We start from the raw sequence: 24,989 nt of genomic DNA on the forward strand, positions 1-24,989 counted from the left end.
AGCAGCTCTCTGCGAGATGCCTCCGGACTTTAAGCCAGGCCAACTTCACTGGGGAGCCTCAGACAGGGGCAGGCATCATCCCTCCACCTGCCCCTTAAAAACCCCGACAGGCACCAACTTCCAGAACACAATGAAAAGTGCAGGCACACAGGTTCAGTGACAGCAAACTCCAGGCCTCAAGGGATAGGGGATGGGCCGGTCCCTCTCATTGGCCTCCCTCTCCCCGAGGGAAGCTGGAGGTCATGCCCACAAACTGCCCTCGGCTGCCACTTAAGCTCCTTAATGGTCAAAATCCAGATACACAAAGAAACTCTGAACTGAGCAGCTCTCTGCAGAGATTTCTCCACACCTTAATTATCTAAACTTTTAAAATTTGAGGAGCACACAGCCACTCCTCTGGTCTCATGACATCTTATACTATTCATAACAAGCAACACAAGAGAGAGTAGCACTGTAGCACTGTCATCATGTTGCTCATCGATTTGCTCAAGCGGGTACCAGTAATGTCTGCATGGTGAGACTAGTTACTGTTTTTGGCATATCGAATATGCCACGGGTAGCTTGCCAGACTGCTGTGCGGGCGGGATACTCTCAGTAGCTTGCCAGGCTCTCTGAGAGGGACGGAGGAATAGAACCCCAGTTGGCTGTGTGCAAGGCAAATGCCCTACCCGCTGTGCTAGCACTCCAGTCCAACAAAAGACAGTATGGGGGAGATTGTCTGCCATAGAGGCAGGGGTAGGGGTGGGACGAGGGGGTGGATCCTGGGGACATTGGTAGTGGATGGTGGGCACTGGTGGAGGGTTGGGTGTCCTATAATTGTATGACTGAAACTCAAACATGAAAGCTTTGTAACTGTATCTCACAATGATTCAATTTAAAATTTTTTAATTAAATTAAATTAACATTCTGAATAAAAAAATGTATTGTGGAGTGCATGTCAAATTCAATTAGCCTAATCAATGGATGAATAAGTAGCAGTACTCCAACATTTAAAGAAATCTGTGGCACTGTAGCACTGTCATCCCGTTGTTCATTGATTTGCTCGAGCGGGAACTAGTTACGTGTCCATTGTGAGACATGTTACTGTTTTTGGCATATCGAATACGCCAGGCTCTGCCTTGTGGGCAGGATACACTCAGTTGCTTGCCAGGCTCTCCAAGATTGAGAAACAAAAATAAAAAGCCTTAAAAACCTAAGTGAAAATAAATGTCAGAAAAATCAACTTACAGTTTTTCTAATTCAAGAGTCATCATGAGGATGTTTTGGACTGGTCCAAGCAACACTGATGTTGCTCCCATGTCTCTGAGGGAGAAAACACAAGCATGATGTGAATCCAAATGCAGAAGCTTTAGAGTTAAGTAGATGAGATTAATGAAGCATATATTTGATTCTGGCTTCGCTGTAAAGCCAGGTCAACTGTTTACTCTAGACCATAATTCCAGAGAGCTCTTACAGAAATAAGAGATTTCTCTATCATCAAATTAATGACAATTTGGTAGACTAAATAAATTTCCTTCCTTCCTTCCTTCCTTCCTTCCTTCCTTCCTTCCTTCCTTCCTTCCTTCCTTCCTTCCTTCCTTCCTTCTTTCCTTCCTTCCTTCCTTCCTTCCTTCCTTCCTTCCTTCCTTCCTTCCTTCCTTCCTTCCTTCCTTCCTTCCTTCCTTCCTTCCTTCCTTCCTTCCTTCCTTCCTTCCTTCCTTCCTTCCTTCCTTCCTTCCTTCCTTCCTTCCTTCCTTCCTTCCTTCCTTCCTTCCTGGCAGTACTTGGGAGATATGCTAGGTGCTGTACTTGTGGGTTGCTCTGAATAGAGTTCTGAGAAACACGCATGGCGCCAGAGGTCGAATCCAGGCCTCTAGCATGCAGTGCATGGGCTCCAACCACTCACCTATCTGGTCCTCTTTACTTTCTTTTTTTAAGTAATGTTTACATTATTACTCATTACTTTCTGGAATAAATAATACTTCTACATGTATATTTCTTATCTATATGTACTCAACATTGCTCTTTTCCTCTGTTGGCTGTTACCCATGTACATTCTTTCTTAATCTTTTCCTTTGACAATGAATCTCAATTCAACAATCCAGTGTTAAAATTCAAATTATAACTTTTAAATTCAATGCAAAACACAATCTTTGGCAAAAATGGAGAAAAATAAAGACCGCAAATTATAGCAGAAACCATATGAGCTACAAAACTATTATAATACTTACAGATATTTTAATGCTGGCAATTTAAAAAGATATGAATCTTCAATAGTTGTTAGAGGATTATGACTGAGAATTCTAAAAAATATACAATAAAATTAAAATTATAGACATAATCAGCAACTAGCATTAAAGTTTATATTTATTTTATTAGCATGGAACTAGAAGGTGAAAAAACATTATTTTCTGTCATTATCTATAATCATGCTTAGAATCCATAAAGCATTTATTTTTTGCTTTTTGGGTCACACCCGGCAATGCATGGGGTTATCCCTGGCTCATGCACTCAGGAATTACTCCTGGTGGTGCTTGGGGACCATATGGGATACTGGGAATTGAATCCAGGTTGGCTGCGTGCAAGGCAAATGCCCTACCCGCTGTGCTATTGCTCCAGCCCCAAACATTCTCCCTTTGGGGAACACTCAAGTCTCTAGATGATAAAGTGAAGAGGGAAGAGGGTGGGAGGGTGGAGAGAAACACAAATGTAGAACAAATTAAAAATATGCTGACAAATTTTTCCAAGTTGAAAACCCTAGGAAGAGAGGCCAAATAATACAGCATGTGGGGTACTTGCCTTGCATGCAGCCCACTTGTGTTCCATTCCTGCCACCTTATATAGGCCCCACAATAAGCCAGGAGTGATCCCTGAGCACAGAGTCAGGAGTAAGTCCTGGGCACCACTGGGTGTGTCTCCCTACCACCCCCAACGATGAAAGAAAACCCAGAGAGTGATGATGTCTGCAGGAAGTCCTTGCTCTGCAGCAAATATTATTTTTCTTCTTTTTTAAAATTTTATATAGGGCATAAACTCCATATTATTTTTTCAAATTTTTTTTAACTTTACAAGTTAGTCCACAATGTTTGATTACACTGAATATTCAAACACCAATCCCACCACCATTACACCTTCCCTCCACCAAATTCGGGATGTTTCCATCCCAACCCCAATCCCTGTCACAAAACACAAACGAAGTAATATATTTCATATTGTCTGTTATGAAGAACTGCTGAACAGGCTTACAAAAAAAGTGTTCACATAAGAAAGAGTGTGAAGATTGTTCTATTTTGGCAGGAACCATTAAGACATTCTATATTGAAAGTAAAGTGAAATTTATTAGTTACACAGGTGGGGGGGGCTTAGGGTGGGGAGGCTAGGGGCGTGGGGGGGTTTGGGGTGTGAGGGGGCGGGGTGGAGGTATACTGGGATTCTTGGTGGTGGAATATGAGCACTGGTGAAGGGATGGGTATTCGAGCATTGTATAACTGAGATTTAAACCTGAAAACTTTGTAACTTTGTAACTTTCCACAATAAAAAATTAAAAAAAAAAAGACATTCTATAGGATATCACTAACAAGTTGTTGAAGTTTGGGTGGTGTGAGCTTTGGTATACATATCTGAAAATATGTATAACTGTATCACTGTCATCTTGTTGCTCATCAATTTGCTCGAGCGGGCACCAGTAACGCCTCCATTGTGAGACTTATTGTTACTGGTTTTTGACATATCAAATACGCCACGGGTAGCTTGCCAGCCTTTGCCATGCGGGTGAGATACTCTCGGTAGCTTGCCAGGCTCTTCTAGAGAGGTGGAGGAATTGAACCTGGGTTGACCGCATGCAAGGCAAATGCCCTACCCACTGTGCTATCATTACACCCCTGAAAATATATATGTATGCATATATACATATATTTCCCTCTATGATTTATTGCCTACAAACTGAACCCCATCAAATGTGGTGTGGTAATTATGGAGAATGGGTAGGGAGTGTTTTATGACGTGTTGTGCTGCCACTTTTGCCGCTGCACAGTCCAGGAATATTTTTGCTCGTATGTGAGGTTCGGCCTGAGCACGTAGGGAGCAGCCTTGAGCATTGCGGCGCTTGGGTTAGGGAGGTTTTCTAAGAGGATCTGGTGGAAGCAGTCTTTTTGCCAGTCATTCTCACAGAGATCTTTGTGCCCTGACCTTTGTCACACTGTATGTGATCACTGGGTCACCTGTCAGTCTCCTGGACTTTCAGCTTCTTGAATGCCAGGGTCACCTTGACTGTCACTGGTCTGACAATATTGGGTAGTTACTAGATACTTCAGAAATAACATTATGGATAGCACTGTAGCACTGTCGTCCCATTGTTCACTGATGTGCTCGAGCAGGCACCAGTAACGTCTCCATTGTGAGACTTGTTTTTACTGTTTTTGGCATATTGAATAAGTCACGGGGAGCTTGCCAGGCTCTGCTGTGCGAACATTATGGATATATTGGTAAAATGAACCAGTTCCTTCCCTCCCTCCCTCAGTTCCTCTCCCTTTTCTTTCTTTGGTTTGTGGGCCACACCCAGGAATGCTCAGGGATTACTCCTGATGGTGCTTAGGGGACCATATGGAATGCCAAGCATGAACCTGGGTCAGCCGCCTGCAAAGCAAGCACCTTTCCTGCTATATTATCACTTCAGTCCCAGAAGCAGTTCATTTTTGACAAAAAATTTTGTTCCAAGATGCTAGAATGAATTTTCTTTTTAAAAATAGGCAAACTTTTTAAAACAAGCAGACAAATACACAGGAGGGGAAAAAAACAAAGAAATTTTCAGTAAACTCTATTCAAGAAACATTAGCATTGGCATACCCTAATATATATACACATTAGCATACCCTAATATATATACACATGTATATTAGAATATATGTGTATATATATACACACATATATATATAAAGACAAAGCTAATATCTATTGCCAGATGCCTGGTATCTGTGATCAGCACTTCACATTTAATCGTCACAATAACTTTACTGATAGATATTGTTAGTCTGCTTTACAAATGAGGGAACTGAGCCACAGAGCAGTTATATATAACTTGTCCTAGCCATCAAACTGGTAAAAAGCAGAGCTGGGATTTAAATTCAGTTCAGACTCAAAAGCCTGTTTAACCTGTTGAATGATGAGAAGGGGTTTAAAAGATTGTGTAAGCTTAATTTTCTCAGGGCACTCAATGCAGAAATACCCTTTCAAACCACCTTCCTGGGAGTCCAAGTGACTGTACAATGGGCAGTGTTTGCTCTGGAATTTTTTTTTCTTTAAGAATTTTATTTTATTGAATCACCATGTGGAAAATTACAATGCTTTCAGGCTTAAGTCTCAGTTATACAATGCTGAAACAACCATCCCTTCACCAGTGCCCATATCTCACCACACAAAAAAAACAACATAGTACACCTCCCATCCTGCCCCCCCTCACCCCCCACCTTGAAACTGATATAAATTTCACTTTACTTTCTATTTACTTTGGTTACATTCAATATTTCAACACAAACCTCACTATTATTGTTAGGAGTACCCCACTAGAGACAGACCTGTTTTGAAGAGATATGAGGTCTGCGGCAGCGTGGTTTTGGATTGCTGTACTTTAACAACTAAGTCCAGGGAGATTTCTTCCAGATATTGGATCATTGCAAGCTTGTAAACCCCATCTGTGGTCGTCATAATATGTTGGTCACCGTGCCCTTCACCCCCGGCAAGGAAGAGGCGAGAGAAATACCTTTCCCCTCCTGGGCGGACATGGGGCCGTGGCTTAGTTCTTAGGCTGCAGACATTCTGCGAGGAGCTGCCCATACCGAAAACTTTAGCTGGCGACTGGAGTCACGTCTGGAGATTTTTATTCCCAGCACCCCATATGGTCCCTTGAGCCCTGCCAGGAGTGATCCCAGAGCACAGAGCAAAAACCCTTACGTGCTTTATCTTCCCATCTTGGAGAGAATATAACAATTACATTTGGAGACTGAAGAGACAGCTTATATGGCTGCATGCAGGTTTTGCCCAGGTACCATCCCCAGAACTACATGAGCCGCAGATCACCACCTATTGGCGACCCCTGAGCACGGGAGGTGTATCCCCCAAAGCATGACCTGGTGTAGCACTCCCAAACAAAAACTCTCTATTTCCTTCTTCTAAAGATCTTCCATGAGTAAATATTTAATTAGCTATAGTCATCAAGACTTTAGAGAATTGAAACCGGGCTATTGGTGAATCAGTGAAAAGGATAGAATCTAAAACTTCATTTCCTCTTTCACAAAATTAACAACTGGAATATTTGATAGAATCGTATTTTCAGAATTCTTGAATTTTAGTAAGTGGGTTTATACCAAAAACCCAGGAACATTCAGTTGAGAAAAAAGACAAATTCCTGTAAGAATAGTAAGATGGATATTGCTTTAACTTTTCAGACATTTACTCTCCATTCTGAGGGGAGCTTAAAAAGCATCCACTTCCCCCAGGATCAGTGGGAGCAGAATGCAGCTGGGGTCCCTTCAAAGCTGCATTCTCAAAGAACTGTCAGAATTTTACTTCTCTGGTGAATTTCCATGAGAAAGGCTTGTCTTTGGACTGAGGCACTATTTTACAAGGTGTTGAGGCACTTGCCTTGTACACAACCAAGCCAGATTCCATCCCTATTTTTCCATTTGCCTATTTTTAAAAATATTTCATCCCATAGCTGGTCCCGTGAGCACTGCCAGAGTGAGTCATGTTTTAGGATCCAGGAGCAACCCTTGAGCACCTCCTGATGGAGAAGCTATACATAGCTAAAAGCCTCTCCCTACAGGGAATTTTTGGAAAACAGTCATAGGTAAGTATTTCAACATGGCTGCTCTTTAAGAGGCAATGGATAAAAGCTAAGGCACAAAAGTCAGCCCAACCAAAAGACTTCAAAGGTGAAGCTGAGGAATGAGAGATCCAGAGAGACTTCAAAATGCTCTGACAAATTGCTGGGGAACTGGACCATGAGACACAACGTCTATGTGACTATAGAAAAAAAGACTACTATCATTAATAAACAAATTCCACCAGGTTTTAAGATACAGGAGCAGTATACCTAAATTGGTCATATTTCTAGACACTAGCTAGAAGTAATTAAAGATTAAATTTTTTAAAGTTTCAGATATACGGCTCAGAGATATAGTACAGCGGGTATGGTGTTTGCCTTGCACACAGCTGATCTGGGTGTGATCCCTGGTATCCCATGTGGTCTCCCCAACACTTCAACACTTGAGTGCAAAGCCAGGAGGAAGTCCTGAGTATCACCAAGTGTGGCCCAATAAACAAAATAATTAAAAAATAAATTTAAAAGGTTTCATATATAATGACACAAAATATGAGAAACAGGAGAAGAGATGAACAGGAACTTTTTCAAAGAAGAATACAAATGGCCAAGGACCTAGAGACAGCATAGTGGGTAAGGTGCTTGCTTGGATGCAGCAAACCTGGGTTCAATCCCCAGCATCCCATATGGTCCCCCGAGCAGCATCAAGAGTGATTACTAAGTGCAGAACTGGGAATAAGCCCAAACATCACCTAATATGGCCCAACTCCAAGCCCAAAGGAGATACAAATGACCAAAATGCATATGGCAAAAAATGTTTTATATCACTAATCATCAGAGAAATGAAGATCAAAACAACAGTGAGTTATCATCTAATACCACAGAGACTGGTATCACTGTATCACTGTCATCCCCTTGCTCATCGATTTGCTCAAGCAGGCACCAGTAATGTCTCCATTGTGAGACTTGTTACTGTTTTTGGCATATCGAATATGTTACGGATAGCTTGCCAGGCTCTGCCGTGCGGGTGAGATATTCTCGGTAGCTTGCCAGGCTCTACGAGAGAGGTGGAGAAATCAAAGCCAGGTCGGCCACATGCAACAGAGACTGGTACTCATCAAAAAGAACAACAAGAACTAGTGTTGACAAGGATTTGGGGGAACAGGGCCTCTCATTCACTGCTGGTGAGAATGCTAACTGATCCAACCTTTTAGGAAGACAATATGGACATTCCTCAAAAAAACTAGGAATTAAACTTCCATATGATCCAGAAATTCCACTCTTGTGAATATATCCTAAGGGCCCAAAAGCACAGTGCATAAAAGGCATCTGCACTCCTAGGTTCATTGCAGCAATATATACAACAGCCAAAATATGGCAACAGCCCAAATTCCCACAAACAGATGACTAGATAAAGAAAGTATGGTATATATACACATAATGGAATATTACCCAGTTATAAGAGGAGATAGAGTCATGCAATTTGCTGCAATGTGGATAGATCTGGAGAGTATTGTGTTGAGTGAAATCAGTCAGAGGGAGAGGAACAGACTCAGAACCATCTCTCTCAAACTTTGTAGGGGAACCTCAAATGCCCAATGGCAACAGAAACAAACAGCTGAACTGGTCTTCAGTAGGAAACTTGCCACTGGGGCAGAGATGGGGGTGGGAGATAAGTTAGGGAGAACAGTAGGACAATGAGATGGCTGGACAAAGCGCCTGCTACAGGGGCAAAGGGGGCGGGGGGGGGAAGGGGGGAGGCGGGGAGACGGGTGGAAAGTAGTGGACTCTGGTGAAGGGGTTAGTGTTAGAACAATGTATGCCTGCACCTCAATCACAAATATCTTTGTAACTTTGTAATTCACAGGGATTAAAAATAATTTTTTTAAAGGATAAAGGACTGGAGAGAGCATACAGGGGTTAAGGTGCTTGTCTTGCATCCACTGACCCAGGGTTGAATCCCCCACACCCAGATGGTTCCCACCAAGGGACACTCCTGAGTACAGAGAGCCAGGAATGGCCCTGCGTGCTGCTGGGTGTGGTCCCCAAACCCCCAAAACCACACGTAAATTTAAAAATACCTGGGAGACATTAAAGATGGAAATAAATGGAAAGACGCATCCTGACCAGAACCCTATTACTGATAGCATTCATCAAACTGAGCTGTGTTTTTAGTATCATCTTTGTACAAATTTCAGCTTTAATATTATCATCATCATCATTATCATCATCATCATCATCATCATCATCTTCATTATTATTATTATTATTTTGGAGCTCATGGATACATCCAGCAGTGTTCAGGGCTTATTCCAGGCTCTGTTCAAGGGTCTCTCCTGGAGGCGCTAAAGGACCATCTGTGGTACTGAGGACAAAAAGATTGTCCACATGCAAGGCAAGCGCCCTACCCGCTGTACTATCACTCAGCTCCCAAAGAGGATTTTAAAATATCTATAATAAGCGTGAGGAGATAGTTAATGTATCTCCATATTCACCAGGGATATTGGCCTGTAGTTTTCTTTTTTTGTGGTGTCTTTGTTTTTGGTATTAGGGAAATATGGGTCTCATAGAAACTGTTTGGGAGAATGTCTGTTTCTCCAATTTCCTGGGAAATCTTGAAAAGAACTGACAGTAGGCCCTCTTTAAAGGTTTGAAATAATTTGCTAGTGAATCCATCTGGACCTGAACTTTTGTTTGGGGGAAGACTTTTGATTACAGTTTCAATTTTCTTGATAGTGATAGGTCTATTCAGGTATTTCACATCTTCTTGGTTCAGTCTTGGGAGAATACAGGAATTCAGGAATTTGTTCATTTCTTCAAAGTCCTCATATTTCATGGCATATAGCCTTTCAAAGTAGTCTCTGATGATCTCTTGAATTTCTTTGGTTTCTGTTTTGATATCCTCGTTTTCATTTCTGATTCAGTTTATTTGGGTCTCTCTCTCTCTCTCTCTCTCTCTCTCTCTCTCTCTCTCTCTCTCTTTGTGAGTCTTGCTAGTGGTTTGTCAATCTTCTTTATTTTCTCAAAGAACCAGCTCTTGGTTTCATTATCTTTTGAATTGTTTTTTGGGTTTCCATGTGGTTAATTTCTGCTCTAACTTTTTTTTTTTCGCTTTTTGGGTCACACCTGGCAATGCACAGTGGTTACTCCTGGCTCTGCACTCAGGAATCACCCCTGGCGGTGCTCAGGGGACCATATGGGATGCTGGGAATAGGACCTGGGTCAGCCGCGTGCAAGGCAAACACCCTACCCGCTGTGCTATCACTCCAGCCCCTCTGCTCTAAGTTTTGCTATTTTTTTCCTTCTGCCTGTTTTGGGATCTTTTTACTGGTCCTTTTCTAAGATCTTGAGGTGTGAAGTCAATTATTTATGTAGGCCTTTTCTTCTTTCCTGAGAAATGCATACAGCGCTATAAATTTTCCCCTTAATATGGCTTTCGCTGCATCCCATAGGTTCTGGTAACTCGTGTCTTCATTATCATTTGTTTCCAGTTATCTTTTGATTTCTTCTTTGATTTCCTTCCTGACCCACTTGTTGTTCAACACTGAATTATTTAATTTCCAGGTGTTTGATTTAGTTCTCCGCATCTGTGTGTGATTGACTTCATTCACATTAATCAATCAACATAATTCATCGTATTAACAAAAGAAAAGATAAAACCATATGAGCATATCAATAGATGCAGAGAAAGCATATGACAAGATCCAGCACCCGTTTATGATGAAAACTCTCACCAAAATGGGTTTTTAAAAAACCTTCCTCAATATAGTCAAAGCTATCTACCACAAGCCAATGGCAAGCATTATCCTCAATGGGGAAAAGCTAAGAGCCTTCCCCCTAAGGTCAGGGACAAGACAAGGATGCCCACTCTCAACATTTCTGTTCAATATAGTACTGAAAGTACTTGCAATAGCGATTAGGCAAGAAAAAGATATTAAGGGCATCCAGATAGGAAAGGAAGAAATCAAGCTCTCACTATTTGCAGATGATATGATACTATATTTAGAGAAACCTAAAGCCTCTACCAAGAAACTCCTAGAAACTATTGACTTGTATAGTAAAGTTGCAGGCTATGCGAACAATGAGAGAGAGGAAAGTGGCATAAAAATAGCAATCCCGTTTACAGTCATACCTTAGAAAATCAAGTACCTCAGAATCAGCTTAACTTAGGAGGTAAGGGACCTGTACAAAGAAAATTACAAAACGCTACTTCATGAAATGAAAGAAGACACGAGTAAATGGACACATATCCCCTGCTCATGGATTGGGAGAATTAACATTGTCAAAATGGGAATACTCGCCCAAAGCCCTGTACACATTCAATGAGATCCTCATAAGAATACCTATGAAATTCTTCAAAGAAATGGATCACACACACTCCTGAAATTCATATGAAACAATAAATCCCCTAAAATAGCTACAGTAATTCTTAGGAAAAAGAAGATGGGAGGCATCACCTCCCCCAACCTCAAACTCTACTACAATGCAGTTATAACTAAAACAGCATGGTACTGGAACAAAGGCAGAGCTGCAGATCAATGGAATAGGGTCAAATATCCTGATGCACACCCTCAAATATACGATCATTTAACCTTTAATAAGGGAACAAGAAATGTGAAGTGGAGCAAGGAAAGCCTCTTTAACAAATAATGCTGGCAAAACTGGGCAGCAATGTGCAAAACATTGGGCTCAGACATCTACCTAACACCAGCCACAAAAGTCAGATCAAAATGGATTAAAGACCTCAACATCAGACCAGAATTCATTAGGTACATTGAAGACAAGGTTGGCAAAACCCTCCATGACATTGTAGCTAAAGGTATCTTCAAAGATGACACCCCACTGACCAAGCAAGTGGAAACGGACATAAACAAATGGAACTATCTTAAACTAAGAAGCTTCTACACCTCAAAACATACAGTGACCAGAATACAAAGACAATCTACAGAGTGAGAAAGGATATTCACCCAATGCCCATCTGATAAGGAATTGATATCAAGGATATTCAAGGTACTTGTTGGACTCTACAAGAAAACACCCAACCCCATAAGAAAATGGGGTGAAGAAATGAACAGAAACTTTCTCAAAGAAGAAATCCGAAGGGCCAAAGGGCACATGAAAAAATGCTCTTTATTATTAATCATCAGGGAGATGCAGATTAAAACAACAATGAGATATCATCTCACACCACAGAGACTTGCCCACGTCCAAAAGAACAAAAGCAACTGGTGTTGGCGCAGGTGTGGCAAGAAAGGGACTCTTCTTCACTGCTGGTGAGAATGCCGACTGGCCCAACCCTTTTGGAAAACACTAAGGATGATCCTCAAAAAGTAGAAATTGAGCTCCCATTTGATCCAACAATACCACTTCTGGGAATATATCACGGAGATACAAAAAGCATAGAAGAAATGACATCTACACTTGTATGTTCATTGCAGCACTGTTTACAATAGCCAGAATTTGGAAAAAACCCAAGTGCCCAAGAACAGATGACTGGTTAACAAAATTTTGTACATCTACACAATGGAATAGTATGCAGCTGTTAGAAAGGATAAAGTCATACAATTTGCATGTATGTGGATCTACATGGAGAGCATCATGCTAAGTGAAATGAGTCAGAAAGAAAGGAACAGACACAGAATGATTGCACTCATTTGTGAAATATATAGAAACAGAATGGGAGACTTACACCCAAGAATAGTAGAGATAAATACCATGAGGACTGTTCCATGGCTTGGAAGCTGGCCTCACATGTAGGGGGGGAAAGGCAGCTCAGATAGAAAAGGGAACACCAACTATGGGGTGCTTGGAGGGCCCGCTCGGGATAGGAGATGCGTGCTAAAAGTAGACCTCAAACCAAATGATAGCAATTCAATACCTCTATTGAGAGTCACAACACTCATAAGGAGAGAGAGAGAGCAAAAGGGAATGCCCTGTCACAGAGATGGGGCGGCGTAGTGGGGATGGGGTGGGAGTGGTGGGAGAGATACTGAGATCATCGGTGGTGGAGAATAGGCATTGGTGAAGGGATGGTTACTCGATCATTGTATGACTGAAACGTAAGCACAAAAGTTTGTAAGTCTGTAACTATATCCCACGGTGAGTCACTAAAATTTTTTTTAAAATAGAAGATAGTTAATATCTTGCCATTATCAAAACACATATCCAAGTAACAATTAGATACTACTTTATAGTCAGTAAGATGGCTAAAAACAGATAGTAAGTGCAACCGGGGTGATGGAGAAATTGAAATCCTTATGCACTGCTGGTGAAAATATAAAAAGAGGCACTGCAGGAAAGCTTGAAGGTTCCTCAAAAAAGTTAGCCATAGTTACCAAAGACTCAGCAATTTAATACCTGGGTATGTGCCCACAAAAAATGAAAACATGTCTATACAAAAGAAGTGAGTATTCAGTCAAAAAATGGAAAGGGCACCTGAACACCTGCTCTGCATGTCAGTTCTTTCTCTGGCTGACTTCATTCTGCATTTTATAGATAAATGTATGTGCATGCCTAGTTCATCCATTGCCTCTTATACATTCATGAACTTATTTTTATGCTTTATGGAATAAACTGTGGCAAAAGAACTAAGAAGTAAGGCTCAGAAGTAAAACACTTGTCTTGCAGATATAAAGTCTGAGGGTCTATCCCCAGCCCCATAAATAAAGGAGCAACAGTTTCTATCAGTCTTAGAGACCATGACTGAGTTGAGGAGTTCGCTCAAAGTGGCAGAGCAGATGTCTGGCATTTGTGAGGTGCTGAGTTTGACTCCTGGTATCATCAGATCCGTGAGCACCACCATAATTGGTGCCTAGGTCTTTTGGACATTATTGGAGAATCCTATTTTAAAATAAACGAAGGGGCTGGAACAACAGCACAGCAGGTTTGCCTTGCATGCAGCCAATCCAGGTTCGATTCTCAGCATCCCATATGGTTCCTCAGCACCGCCAGGAGTGATTCCTGAGTGCAGAGCCTGGAGGAACCTCTGAGCACTCCTGGGTATGACCCAGAAAGTAAATAAATAAATAGATAGATAACTAAATAAAAACAAAAATAGGGTTCAAACAAGCAAAGAAAGAAGGGCTGGGGTAAATGCCTTGCCTGAAGGGGAGGGGTGGGGCAGGTTCAAGGCACTACATGGCCCCCCTCAACACCCCCTCAAAGACCAGCACCCCATGAGCACTGCAGGGTATAATCCAAAAACAATAAAAAAGACTGATCTCTTTCCCTTCCCTTTCTTTTGGTTACTCGGCCACACCCAGCTGTGCTCAGGGCTGACTCCTGGCTGTGCACAAAGGGGTCAGCCCTGGTGGTGCTCTGGGGAGCACATTCAGTGCTGGGGATTACACATGGGTCAGTGATATGCAAGGCAAGTGCCCTGCCAACTGTACCATCTCTCTGGCCCCAGGCAATATTACTTTCAATGACCTTTTGAAATAGATCTTATCTGGGGACTCCGGCTTGACCCCCTCACTGCAAGCATGCAGCCTCGAATTCGATCCCCTGTGTCACCACATTGGCTGAATGAGATTCCTGGCAGCTCTGGGGTCTGTCTTGCAGCTCTGCCATTCCTCATCCCCGGCAACTGATTTCCAGTTGCACTGCAGTCATTCAGGAGGACGTTAACATCACAAGAAAAGAGGCCCAATCCCTGGCAAGCAACACCAGTAAAAGGTTGTGGAAACACTGTCGAGTATGTTACCCCAGGTTAGAAAAACATTCAAAAGGACACATGAACACACATTCATCGCAGCACTCAGTGTAATAGCTAAGATACGGAATCAACGTAGGTGTCCAACGACAGGTGACTGTTTTGTGAAGATGTGGAATAGATATGCAATGAAATACTATGCAGCTGCAAGAAATGATGAAATCATGTAATTTGCTGCAACCTGGTTGGAACTGGAGGATATCATATTGAGTGAAGTCAGATGAGGATACATACAGGTTGATCTCACTTCTCTGTGGTAGATAGAATAATTGGATGAGGGAGCTGAACCAAATCTGGGTGGTGCTCAGGTGTGACCCCTACAGTGCTCTGGCAGCACTACTAAGTTGAAACAGAGAATATCCCCTTATAAAGATGGGAAGGAAAAGACGCACTTGGGAGACCAGAGTAGTTGCTGAATGTGACCAACTCCTCAACTTCCCAAATTATTACAAAGAATCCAGTCACCCCTAAACCATTCCAAGGTCCTCAGCAGTCTTCCTCTTTAAGGTAGAAGCTTTTGAACGATAAGAAGCTGCTGCCAGGATTTCAGTACATACCCCAAAGTGATAACAATGCCTTAGAGTAATCTCTCGTGTGGACACTCATCTAAAGACAGGCCATTATGCTATGTGGCTGGGAGAGCGTGAGGGCTTCGCTGTGACCACAGCTCCGTCTGCCTTCACAGTGCAGCTCCCCACCTCACTGACAATCTCCACAGTAGGGTCAAGCGGTCAGTAGGAACAAGGTTTGGGTTTCCTTTGTTCCCTCTTAGTACTTATGTCTTGGCAAAATACTGATGTTCCACAAACAAGCCAGAGTGTCCACTGCTCTGAGTAAGGCATCGCCTTTCTACTTTGTCAAGTCTGCAGTTGCTACAATTATGGAACTTGTAACCTTAGAACTGATGAAAAGACTAAAAGAATTTTTTAAACAAGCCATCAGTGTAGACCTGTGTAGGTGAACGAAGAAACACTTGAAAGTCAGAAGGGAAAAAAAGGATGCTTGGGGCTGGAGCAATTGTACAGCAGGTAGGGTGTTTGCCTTACACACGGCTGACCCGTGTTTGATCCCCCATCCCATATGTAATTCCTGAGAGGAGAGCCAGGAACAACCCCTGAGCATGGCGGTGTGGCCCCAAAACAAAAAGGAAACAAAAAGATACTAAACGTTTAGGATTAGCAAACGCTGTTGGATTTCCATAACATATGTCATTCCTGATTTCATCTGTAAGAGATGTGATTAGCTCCCTTTCAAAAACAATGGCATCTAAAAAAAAACAAACAAAAACAATGGCACCTTACTAATATTTTGGCAATTTATGGAAAATTTATTAATTTACATTTGCAAATAATTATGTCATATTGTAGGTGACCTGTTACTCATTCAACTGATAATGTGTTCGCCATTCAGTGTTTATTAATATTATAGATGTTTCATTCAAAAAACTCACTGAGTGATAATTACCTGGAACCCAGGAAGAATCAAGGTTTTGTGGACCCTAAATTTCATCTAGTTTATTAAAATCCTGTTTAACAAAATAAATGCAATGCAAAATCATGAATAAAAAATCGCTGGGATCTTCCCCGAGATCCTGCAAGTAAGGTTTGGAGTTCAGCTTCCTTTAATTCCTTATCAATTCACCTCAGCTGGGCCTTTTTGTTTTGTTTGTGCTTAGGTTTGGGTTACACCTGGCATGCCCTCAGCTGACTGAGTTCTTCTGGCTCTCACCTCGACCTTTCCCCAGATATATTTAATGCAGGGAGTAAATTATGATCAACGCAGACTCTAATCAACCCAGTCATTTGTCAGATAGGTAATAAAATGAGCTAACTGAATGACCAGCATCCCTTGCCTTTGGAAAGAGATGTAACATTATTTTCCCTTGTTTTTCGGCCACACATAGCAGGGTGCTCAGGGATTACTCCTGGTTGTGCTCAGGGAGAGCATGTGGGTGCTGAGACTTGAACCCAGATCAGCCATGTGCAAGACAAGTCATGCACCCACTGTACTTGTGCTCCAGACACAGAGTTTTGATCACGCAGGCAACTTGTACCTGAAAGGAATGAGCTAGGTCATTTAGAAAGATTGGGCCCCAAAGAAAGGAGCCCATCCCCCAGCACATTTGGGCTCCCACACTTTTGTTGCTGGGGTGGGTAGTGCCATACTTGGGCACTCCATGAGTGCTGGGGAACCATGTCGTGCAGGGGCTTAACCCTGGGGCTCCAGCACCTAAAGAGTGCGCTATCTCCCCAGACTCCATGACAATCTGTTGAGGTGACTGAATTACTCTTAGGAGCTAGTTCTATTTAAATCACATGACAGGGATGATCATTTCTTTCCAGGTATCTATGATTCTTTCATTACCTTTTTCTCTCATTTGAGAGTAAAATTTCAACATATGCAATTCAAATAAATCGTCACCTTCTCCATTATAAATTTGTTGGGTTTTCTTCTCATTGTTTGGGGACCACATTTGGAGGTGTGAATGGGAGTGACTGCTGGCAATGCAAAGCTCAGGCTCCAGCTCTCTGAGCTGTCTCCTCAACCTCATTCATGAGTTGTTCTCAGTACACCACCCACCATTATCTCCATGTCGCCCCACTATCTTGTTACCCTGCTGTCTGGACTAGCAGTAGGGCTCTCATGTTTTCCCACCAGCATCTGTCTTCTTTCTTCCAGTGTTCAAGGTTCTTGGTGACAAACACCCTGCTCGATTCTTCTGTAAAGATAGGCCTGACACTCAGAAGGAATGGCACTCTGTGAATGTTCTTGAATGTCTTAATTTTTATAAAGTATGATGCCATTCCACCCCGCCCCCGCTGTCTCCTACAAAACTATACCAAAACTGAGGTTCTTACGGTGCTTGATATAATAAAATGCTTAGTAAAAATGTGGCATTAGAGGCACTGAGGTGACAATAATCTCTAAGCCTGCTCCTTACTAAACTGGACTTCAGGGTTCTTTTTTGCCATTGTCAGTAAATTAAGGAGGTGAAGGGGAGCTGCTACAGGTGGGCACCTGCAGGAACTGTGACCCCGGCCCAGACACACTCCAACCCCTCACCCGCCCCATCTAATCTGTCTGCCGGATGATCGACTCAGGTTTATACCCATGCAGAATCACCGAGCTGCCTTCCTGCCCTTCCTTCATCTAATCTGCAGGAAAGGTATAAAACTGGATTTCTGAAACACAAGCAGGGGAAGACTCTTTTTCAAAGTCAGACTGAAAGGAGGACCTTCCGCTTGAGTACAGAATTTCCTTTAAGCCTATGAATTTTGATCTGCTTGTGTCACATCAAATCAGAGAGAAATCAGAGGGAACTTTTCACCCAAGTGGTATAAAACCACACGCTTCTTACACATGAGTAATCAGAAAAGTAAGTACAATGAAATTAGGCAAGAACAATGTATGTTTGATGAATGTTTTTCACTCACTCTGATGTAACACAAACACTTTTGGGGTCACAGAGATAGTTTCAGAGATGGAGCACATGTCTTCCATGTATAAGCCCAGAGTTTGATCCCACCACACCACAGAACTCCAGGTGCCTCCCATGGCTGCCTTCTAGCTCAGCTGGCCAGTGTGATGCCAGTTTTGCCAGGAGTGATCCTGGATCCCTCCCCAGCACTGCCAGGTGTGAAGCCTATGGAATGTTTTATCATAGCTTTTTACCACCTTTTACCACAGCTCAAAGCTTTATACTGACCACAGTGAATTCACTTTAGAGGTGTGTATCTATATGTATGTATATATATATATATGTATATATACATATGTACTTTTTTCTTCAAAATAATGGTCTAGATTATGAGGGAGGGAAATATGCTAAGATAGATGTTCAGGAACTCTTATGCTTCCCCATGTAAAAGAAGCTCCCAGCTAGGAATGAATCCATAACTCTCCTTCCCAGCCAACTCCCAGTAAAAACTGTTATACCTAGTTCTTCCCGGCTCTTTGTTGCATACATTTAAGTGGTTAGAAACTTTGCGCATGAACAGGAACCAAAGTTGGAATTAAACTGGGAATTCAAAGCCTCATCCACAGTTCAGGGCCATACCAGTGGGAATCACAAGACAATGCTAATGGATACCTTTCTGTTAGTGCTCGAGCCAATAATCAATAATAGAGAAAGCAAAGCATGCCAGGCATCATGCAAATCTCTTGGCCTCTTTGTTCCTTAGTTTCTTCGTTTGAACAAAAAGAATTGGATCTCAAGACATAGAGTTCACACTGGCCTTGCACCAGTTAGTTAATAATAACTGTATGATGTTTTGATGCAGTGTTATTATGTATATTTATCTGCTTTTTTACTTACATCTTGTGTAAAAACTGCATTCCATGCCAGGACTGAAACGTTCCAAAGCTCAGTTCAGTGATTAAATTGCAACCAAGATTCCTACCAAAGAAAAAACACAGGAAAAAAAGAAGACAAAAGCAGCAGCAGAAGAAGAAAGAAGAAGAAGGAAGAAGAAGAAGAAGGAAGAAGAAGGAAGAAAGAAGAAAGAAGGAAGGTGGAAGAAGGAAGAAGACGAAGAAGGAAGAAGGAAGAGAAAGAGGAAGAAGAAGAAGAAGAAATAAGGAAAAAGAAAGAGGAAGAGGAGGAGGAAGGGGAAGAGGAAATAAAGGAGGAGCCGAAGGAGGAGGAGGAGGAGATGCAGAAAGAGAAGGAGGAAGAGGAAAAGAGGGAGAAGGAGAAGAAGGAGGAGGAGGAGGAACAAGAAGAAAGAAGGAAGAAGAGGAAGAGGAGGAGGAGGAAGAAGAGAAAGAGGAAAAAGGAGGAGGAGCAGAAGAAAGAGGAGGAGAAGGAGAAGAAGGAGATGCAGAAGGAGAAGATGCAAAAGGAGAAGGAGGAGGAAGATGAGGAGGAGAAGAGGAAGAAGAAGGAGGAGGAGAACAAGAGAAAGAAGGAAGAAGAAAGAGGAAGAGGAGGAGGAGGGAGAGGTAGAGGAAAAAGGAGGAGGAGCAGAAGGAGGAGGAGAGAGAGAAGAAGGAGATGCAGAAGGAGAAGGAGGAGGAGGAGGAGGAGATGGAGAAGGAGAAGGAGAAGGAGAAGGAGAAGGAGAAGGAGAAGAAGGAGAAGGAGAAGGAGAAGGAGAAGGAGGAGGCATTACTTCTCATTCACATAGCCACATTTCATGCACTAAACATCACTGTGAAAGACCTTTAAGGTTTATTCTTTGATGTTTATGACACAAAATAGCAAATGCTTAACAAATACTTCACTAATGAAGTTCTCTAGAACAGGGATTCATGACTTCAGCACTACTGCCACATGGGGGCTGGATACTTATGGGGGGGCTGTCCAGTGCATTGTAGCTATTCAGCAGTGTATCTGGAGGCCTCTGCTCACTAGGTACCAACAGCATCATTATAGATCTGACAATTAAAACAATAAAAACTACCTCATGGCACTATCAAGGGTCATGTGGGCACAAAATCATTCAGGTTGAGGGCCATGGTTCTATTGTTCACATTGCTCTGACTAGTAATTCTCATACTAATCCTTACAGGCAAAAAAGGATTTGCTGTACAGTTTTAGTAGCTGAAGCTACTAGGGGTAAGAAGGAAAAAAATCTTTCAAACTTAGTTAAGTGAAGATCTTTGCAGCTTTTAAAATTCGCTGTGTTGACAATGTTAGGGGAACTGTTTAGTAACTCAAACATAAGGTTTTAATTTTGGATTTCATTGCACGACTGGCCTCTTTCTGGGCTAAAATGTGTCTCCCAAGCTAGAGTCTAGCATTGTGTGTGAAGTTGGGAGCAGGGAGGGATGCAATGAGGCCTGTGCAATGATGCTAATGAAACCCTTTCTGTATGTGATATTAAACAGTGTTTCTTAGCCTCGGAAAAGAGTAAAAAAAGTTGTACAAGGAATGGAATCATCTTTATGATGCTTATAAAAAACATGTTATTTTTGGAAGTGGGACTCTATTGCTAATTGATTTCCTGACCCTGCTATTAACAGTTTTGTTAGAAATAATTATAAAAATATTTCCCCTAATAAAACATATCTTAAGAAGTTGCTAGCAAACAAAGGGTTGCTTTCTTGTGCACACATATTAAAATTGATATTGTCCAATTTTCTTCAGTTCTGTCCCTGTTCATTCTTTCACTGTACAAGTGTAATCAAATGTGGTGACATTTGGGGGAGTGTATGTAAGCTGTAAAATGCCGTCTCAGTCATAATTACTGTGGTAGAAGGAGAGTGTGTCTTCTGAAAATAATAAAAAAGAAATTTGTATTACAATAGCATTGAATTTGAACCCAGAAATAAAGTAAATGTAAAAGAAATGTGCACTAGACTTGCTTAGCTGATTATTTTTCAAATACTTGTTTACAGTGATATTAAAGATTTACATTGTTAGGCCTCATTCAAGGAACAATAACTCAGTCTATATTAAATCTCTGTGCTCTTCTCTAGCTGATTCTGTCAAGTGACCTTTCAAAGCATCCCAAATAAGGATCGACTGAGGTCACCATAGGCTAATGAGTCTTCACCCAAGCTTCACTTAATTCTTTAAATAAAGTAATTAGGGAATGCTCTAGAATATGAAGTCTTTAAACATACCTGGATATTCCTCTTTTCAGGAGAAATTGGGGATATTGCCTCATCCTACATTTGAGAATCTACAGAATAGAAGACTTTAGACATTTCCAGTACTTCCTGAAAACTAGTTTACTTTTCTAACTATTGTGTTGAGAACAAATTGCTGTAGTTTTCTCTTAGCTAGTTTATACATGGTTATCATAACTCACGTAACTTGGAGAACCTGGCAAGCTACTGAGAGTTTACTGCCCACATGGGGGGAGAGCCTGGCAAGCTCCCTGTGGTGTATTCATATGCCAAATACAGTAATAATGATGGGTCTCAAACCCCTGACCCTGAAGAGCCTCTAATGCAACGCCACTGGGAAGGACAAGTAAAGAGAGGCTGCTAAAATCTCAGGGCTAGGATAATGGAGACGTTACTGGGCCTGCTGGAACAAATCAATGATGAACAGGATGACAGTGACAGTGACAGTGATTTTTAACTTACACATGCTGCAAAAATGGTAGTGCTTCAAATGTACACCTTTCAATGAACTGTATCTTATTGCAAGATAAATCTCTAGGAAAAGGAAGAGGAAAATATTGTTTCAATTAACTACCAAATATATAATATTAGAAATAACTAGTAGAAGTCAAAATAATATTGAATGAGTAGATTTGAATGTTCCAGAACCCCTAACCTTCTTTCATTTCTCTCAACCACAAATCTTCATGAATTAATTGTATGACTACTTGGTTCTAATATTGGAGTTAAACTTTTCTTGGAGCAGAGAATTGATTAGGTGATTTTTATGTTCTCAATTCTACTTGGAGTCCAATTTTTTTTACCTCCATGTGAAATTACTATATTTAATATAATCATTTCAAATATTCAAATGAATAGTCTCATGTTTATATACCTTCCTGTTTAACTAGGCTAATAAAATGATCCTTTTTCATATAATGTGAAATGAAATTACTCCTTTCAGACAGAACTTTGAACTAATTTAGAATTAAACTTTTTTATCATAATAGAAAATCAATTTTTGGTTCTATATTTTCTGAATATTCCATTAATTCACTGCTTTCATTGTACAGGGGTGGAACAAACAAAATCCTCAGAGTGCTGAATTTTTTTTTGATTACAGTTGACTGTTTTATATCTATTAATTCTCCTTAAGTTCTTTCACATATGACCAAGATGGGTATAACTATCTCCTAGCTCATCCCTCTTCTTGCCTCTGTTCTTTCTTTCGTTCCCTTCCTTGGCACTGCTCAGGGATCACTCCTGACTGCACACACATCACTCTGGGGGGCTCAGGGGGACCCTGCATGGTGCTGGGGATCAAACCTGGGTCACCCATGTGCAGAAGCAAGCCCCTTACCCCTGTCCTATCATTCCAGTCCCAGGCTTTCCTTTTCTGACCCACAATGCACACCGTCATGTATTAACTTTCCAAATAGTTCTCAAACACCAGTCTCACTTGGGAGCTGATTGAAGATGCCTGTTCTCCAATCAACCTACTCCAAATCAGCTGAAGCGGGAACTGTGGTGGGGGGTTAACAGGCCCTCCAAGTGATCTACTGCAGGCCTGAGTGACCCAGCGCAGGTGGGCACGAGGGAGCTCTGCATGCTAGCCCTGGCTTACAACTCCTGGGTCTAGGTGTCTACTCTCTTTTTTGGTATTCTGAGAGCATTGAGGTGTTTTTCCTGTGTTCTACCTTTCTCCTACTCTCTTTTTACAAGATTCTGTCCAAGATGTCTGTGTGACAATAGCCCAACAATTCCTACAACAGAACTCTCCTCGTGATAATCTCACATGTTCTTAATAGTACTGCTATAGAATCACTCTGTTTTAGCCAAGTATTTCATATTTAAATTTTCATTTAAGTTATAGATAATTCAGAAATATGCTGACATAGGGTGTAAGAATGTATTGCAAATCACAATGATGAAACTACACATATTTTTTAAAATTCTGGGCTACTGGAATTCAAGTAAAGTTCTTTATTTTCTTGTTCTATAATTCAAGTTTATTTTTATTTTTTAAATAATTTTTATTAAGCCAACTTTTAAAAGTTTTCTATAAAGGCCAGAAATTTAAAAATAATAATATTCTGTGTAAAAATAAAAATAAAAAGAATGGGCGCGCAGGCGGCGAGGCAGGCGAAGGAAGGAAGAAGGCCAAACTGGTTGCTCGATCGGTTTATTTCATGTCCATCTCCATTCTCCTCTGATTCTCCTCCTGCTTCTTTCTCCCCCATCCTACTTCATTCTCTCTCTCACTGCCTCTCTCCTGGCTCTCGGTCTCTCTCTCGATCTGTGGATCTGGCCCCCGTGGATCTGGCCCCCATGAATCTGGCTCTGTGGATCTGGCCCCAGAGGATCTGGCGCCGTGGATCTGGCTCTGGCCCCCAACCCACTCTTACAGCCTAGTTAAATCTCCACAGCATGAGGGGGTTGAGGCATACACATAGGTGTGGTCAGCAATAGGGTAAGGTTCTTTTCCCTCAGGGGATGCTTCTCCTAGGACTTAATTCTCTATCAGCAGGAGGATCCACCCAAGGGCAGAGTCCCATGAATGTGTTTCTCTTCTCCTCAGCCAGCAAACATATAAGAATTCATAATATTAATTATTTTGTATGGACACAATAAGAGATGCATTAAAGCTTATAGAATTGCTCTCCTGGGGCCATCTCAATCTCAGACTACAGTGCTCAGGCCAGATCAGTCTTTCCCATCCCTGGCAGGGTCCCAGTCTCATAATTACTATTGGATCATGACAGCATTTGTCTATGATCAAGCTCTTAACTTATAGTTAAGAATTAGGCACTTTGGCCAGGCCCATCTCGATGCCAGGGTAGCACATAACTCACCGCTTGCCCTGGATCCTTCCCGTCCCACGTCGGGGACCCTACTTTGGGGTGCTAGGAACTGAGGGCAACTGAGGCTTAAGTGGAGAGAGCAGATGCCCAGGAGGGAATATCGAGGCCAATTAAGTCTTAAGTTATAAAAACATAATATTGTCTTCTTGTGTCTATACAAAAAAGACATAGCTTTAAAAGTAAATTATTCAAAAGGCATAAAGAGGAGAGAAAGGCAATGTTATAATATTCAGTGTCCTAGGAAGTTCTGACCTTACCAATTAACAGAGTTTGATTAAGGGAAGAGCAGATAAACTGGTAGAATTGGTTACAGATAAACAAAGGAATGGGAGTGACTCGGGAGCACTTTGATGGGTGTGACTGATAAACCTAAGCTCCTAGTGGCAAGGGGGAAAGGACAAACCAATGATATCCAACAATATTCTAGATTTTGCAGAGCATATTTTTATAATATTTTTTCTTTTACAGAAAAACACAAACATCGACTTTATAAACACAAGCATAGTTTGAGCTTGCTCTTCAAGCTGTGCTCTCCCGTGTGTCTCGCTTGCTAGGGTCTATGTTCCTTGGCTTATTCACTTGCACTCTGGAAAAGCCGGTGCTCTCTCTCCAACATCGCCCTCCTTTCTCTCCTCCCACATCTTCCTAAGCACGTTTCATTCAATCTGCTTCACTGTTGCACCTCTTGAAATTCTTTCCTGCAAGGGACAGGCGGTGGACCCAGGATGCCTGTGATGATGTTGGGACTGCTTTCCCTTTCCTACTGGTGCAGGCTGGCAGATGTACTTTGGGGGAATACTAAAACTAAAGAAGACATTCCCTAGCCCCAAAGTAGCTCAAGAGCTTGAGTCACATCATTTGAAATGCAAATCCTGAGCTCTTGGAGGAGAAACTGAGGTACCACCAGGATGCAAAAATCCAAGGCCCCACCCAGAAAAGGCTGGTCCCCTCAGAAAAGAAATTACACAAGAATCCATGAGATTATAAAGAGAACATCAACAGTGCAAGACATTCCTGTGACAACACCCAGACTAATTTTTAGTATGCAAAACTCCAGGAAAGGACAACC

General features: G+C 41.8%; 1 protein-coding gene across 1 annotated transcript in view; it reads right to left on the minus strand.

The window, feature by feature from the left end:
- LOC101553930 (leucine-rich repeat-containing protein 37A2-like) overlaps positions 1-24,989 on the minus strand; it is a 49,161-nt gene that overhangs the window by 16,860 nt on the left and 7,312 nt on the right. The window contains exons 4-7 of the mRNA XM_055144746.1: positions 21,543-21,614; positions 18,823-18,903; positions 2,211-2,282; positions 1,228-1,302 (exon numbers count right to left, since the gene is read on the minus strand). Of these exons, the coding sequence (XP_055000721.1) occupies positions 1,228-1,302; positions 2,211-2,282; positions 18,823-18,903; positions 21,543-21,614 (300 nt within the window). The remainder of the gene's footprint in view (positions 1-1,227; positions 1,303-2,210; positions 2,283-18,822; positions 18,904-21,542; positions 21,615-24,989) is intronic.

This window comes from Sorex araneus, chromosome 7 (assembly GCF_027595985.1).
Source record: "Sorex araneus isolate mSorAra2 chromosome 7, mSorAra2.pri, whole genome shotgun sequence".
In the NCBI taxonomy this organism is placed as follows: domain Eukaryota; kingdom Metazoa; phylum Chordata; class Mammalia; order Eulipotyphla; family Soricidae; genus Sorex; species Sorex araneus.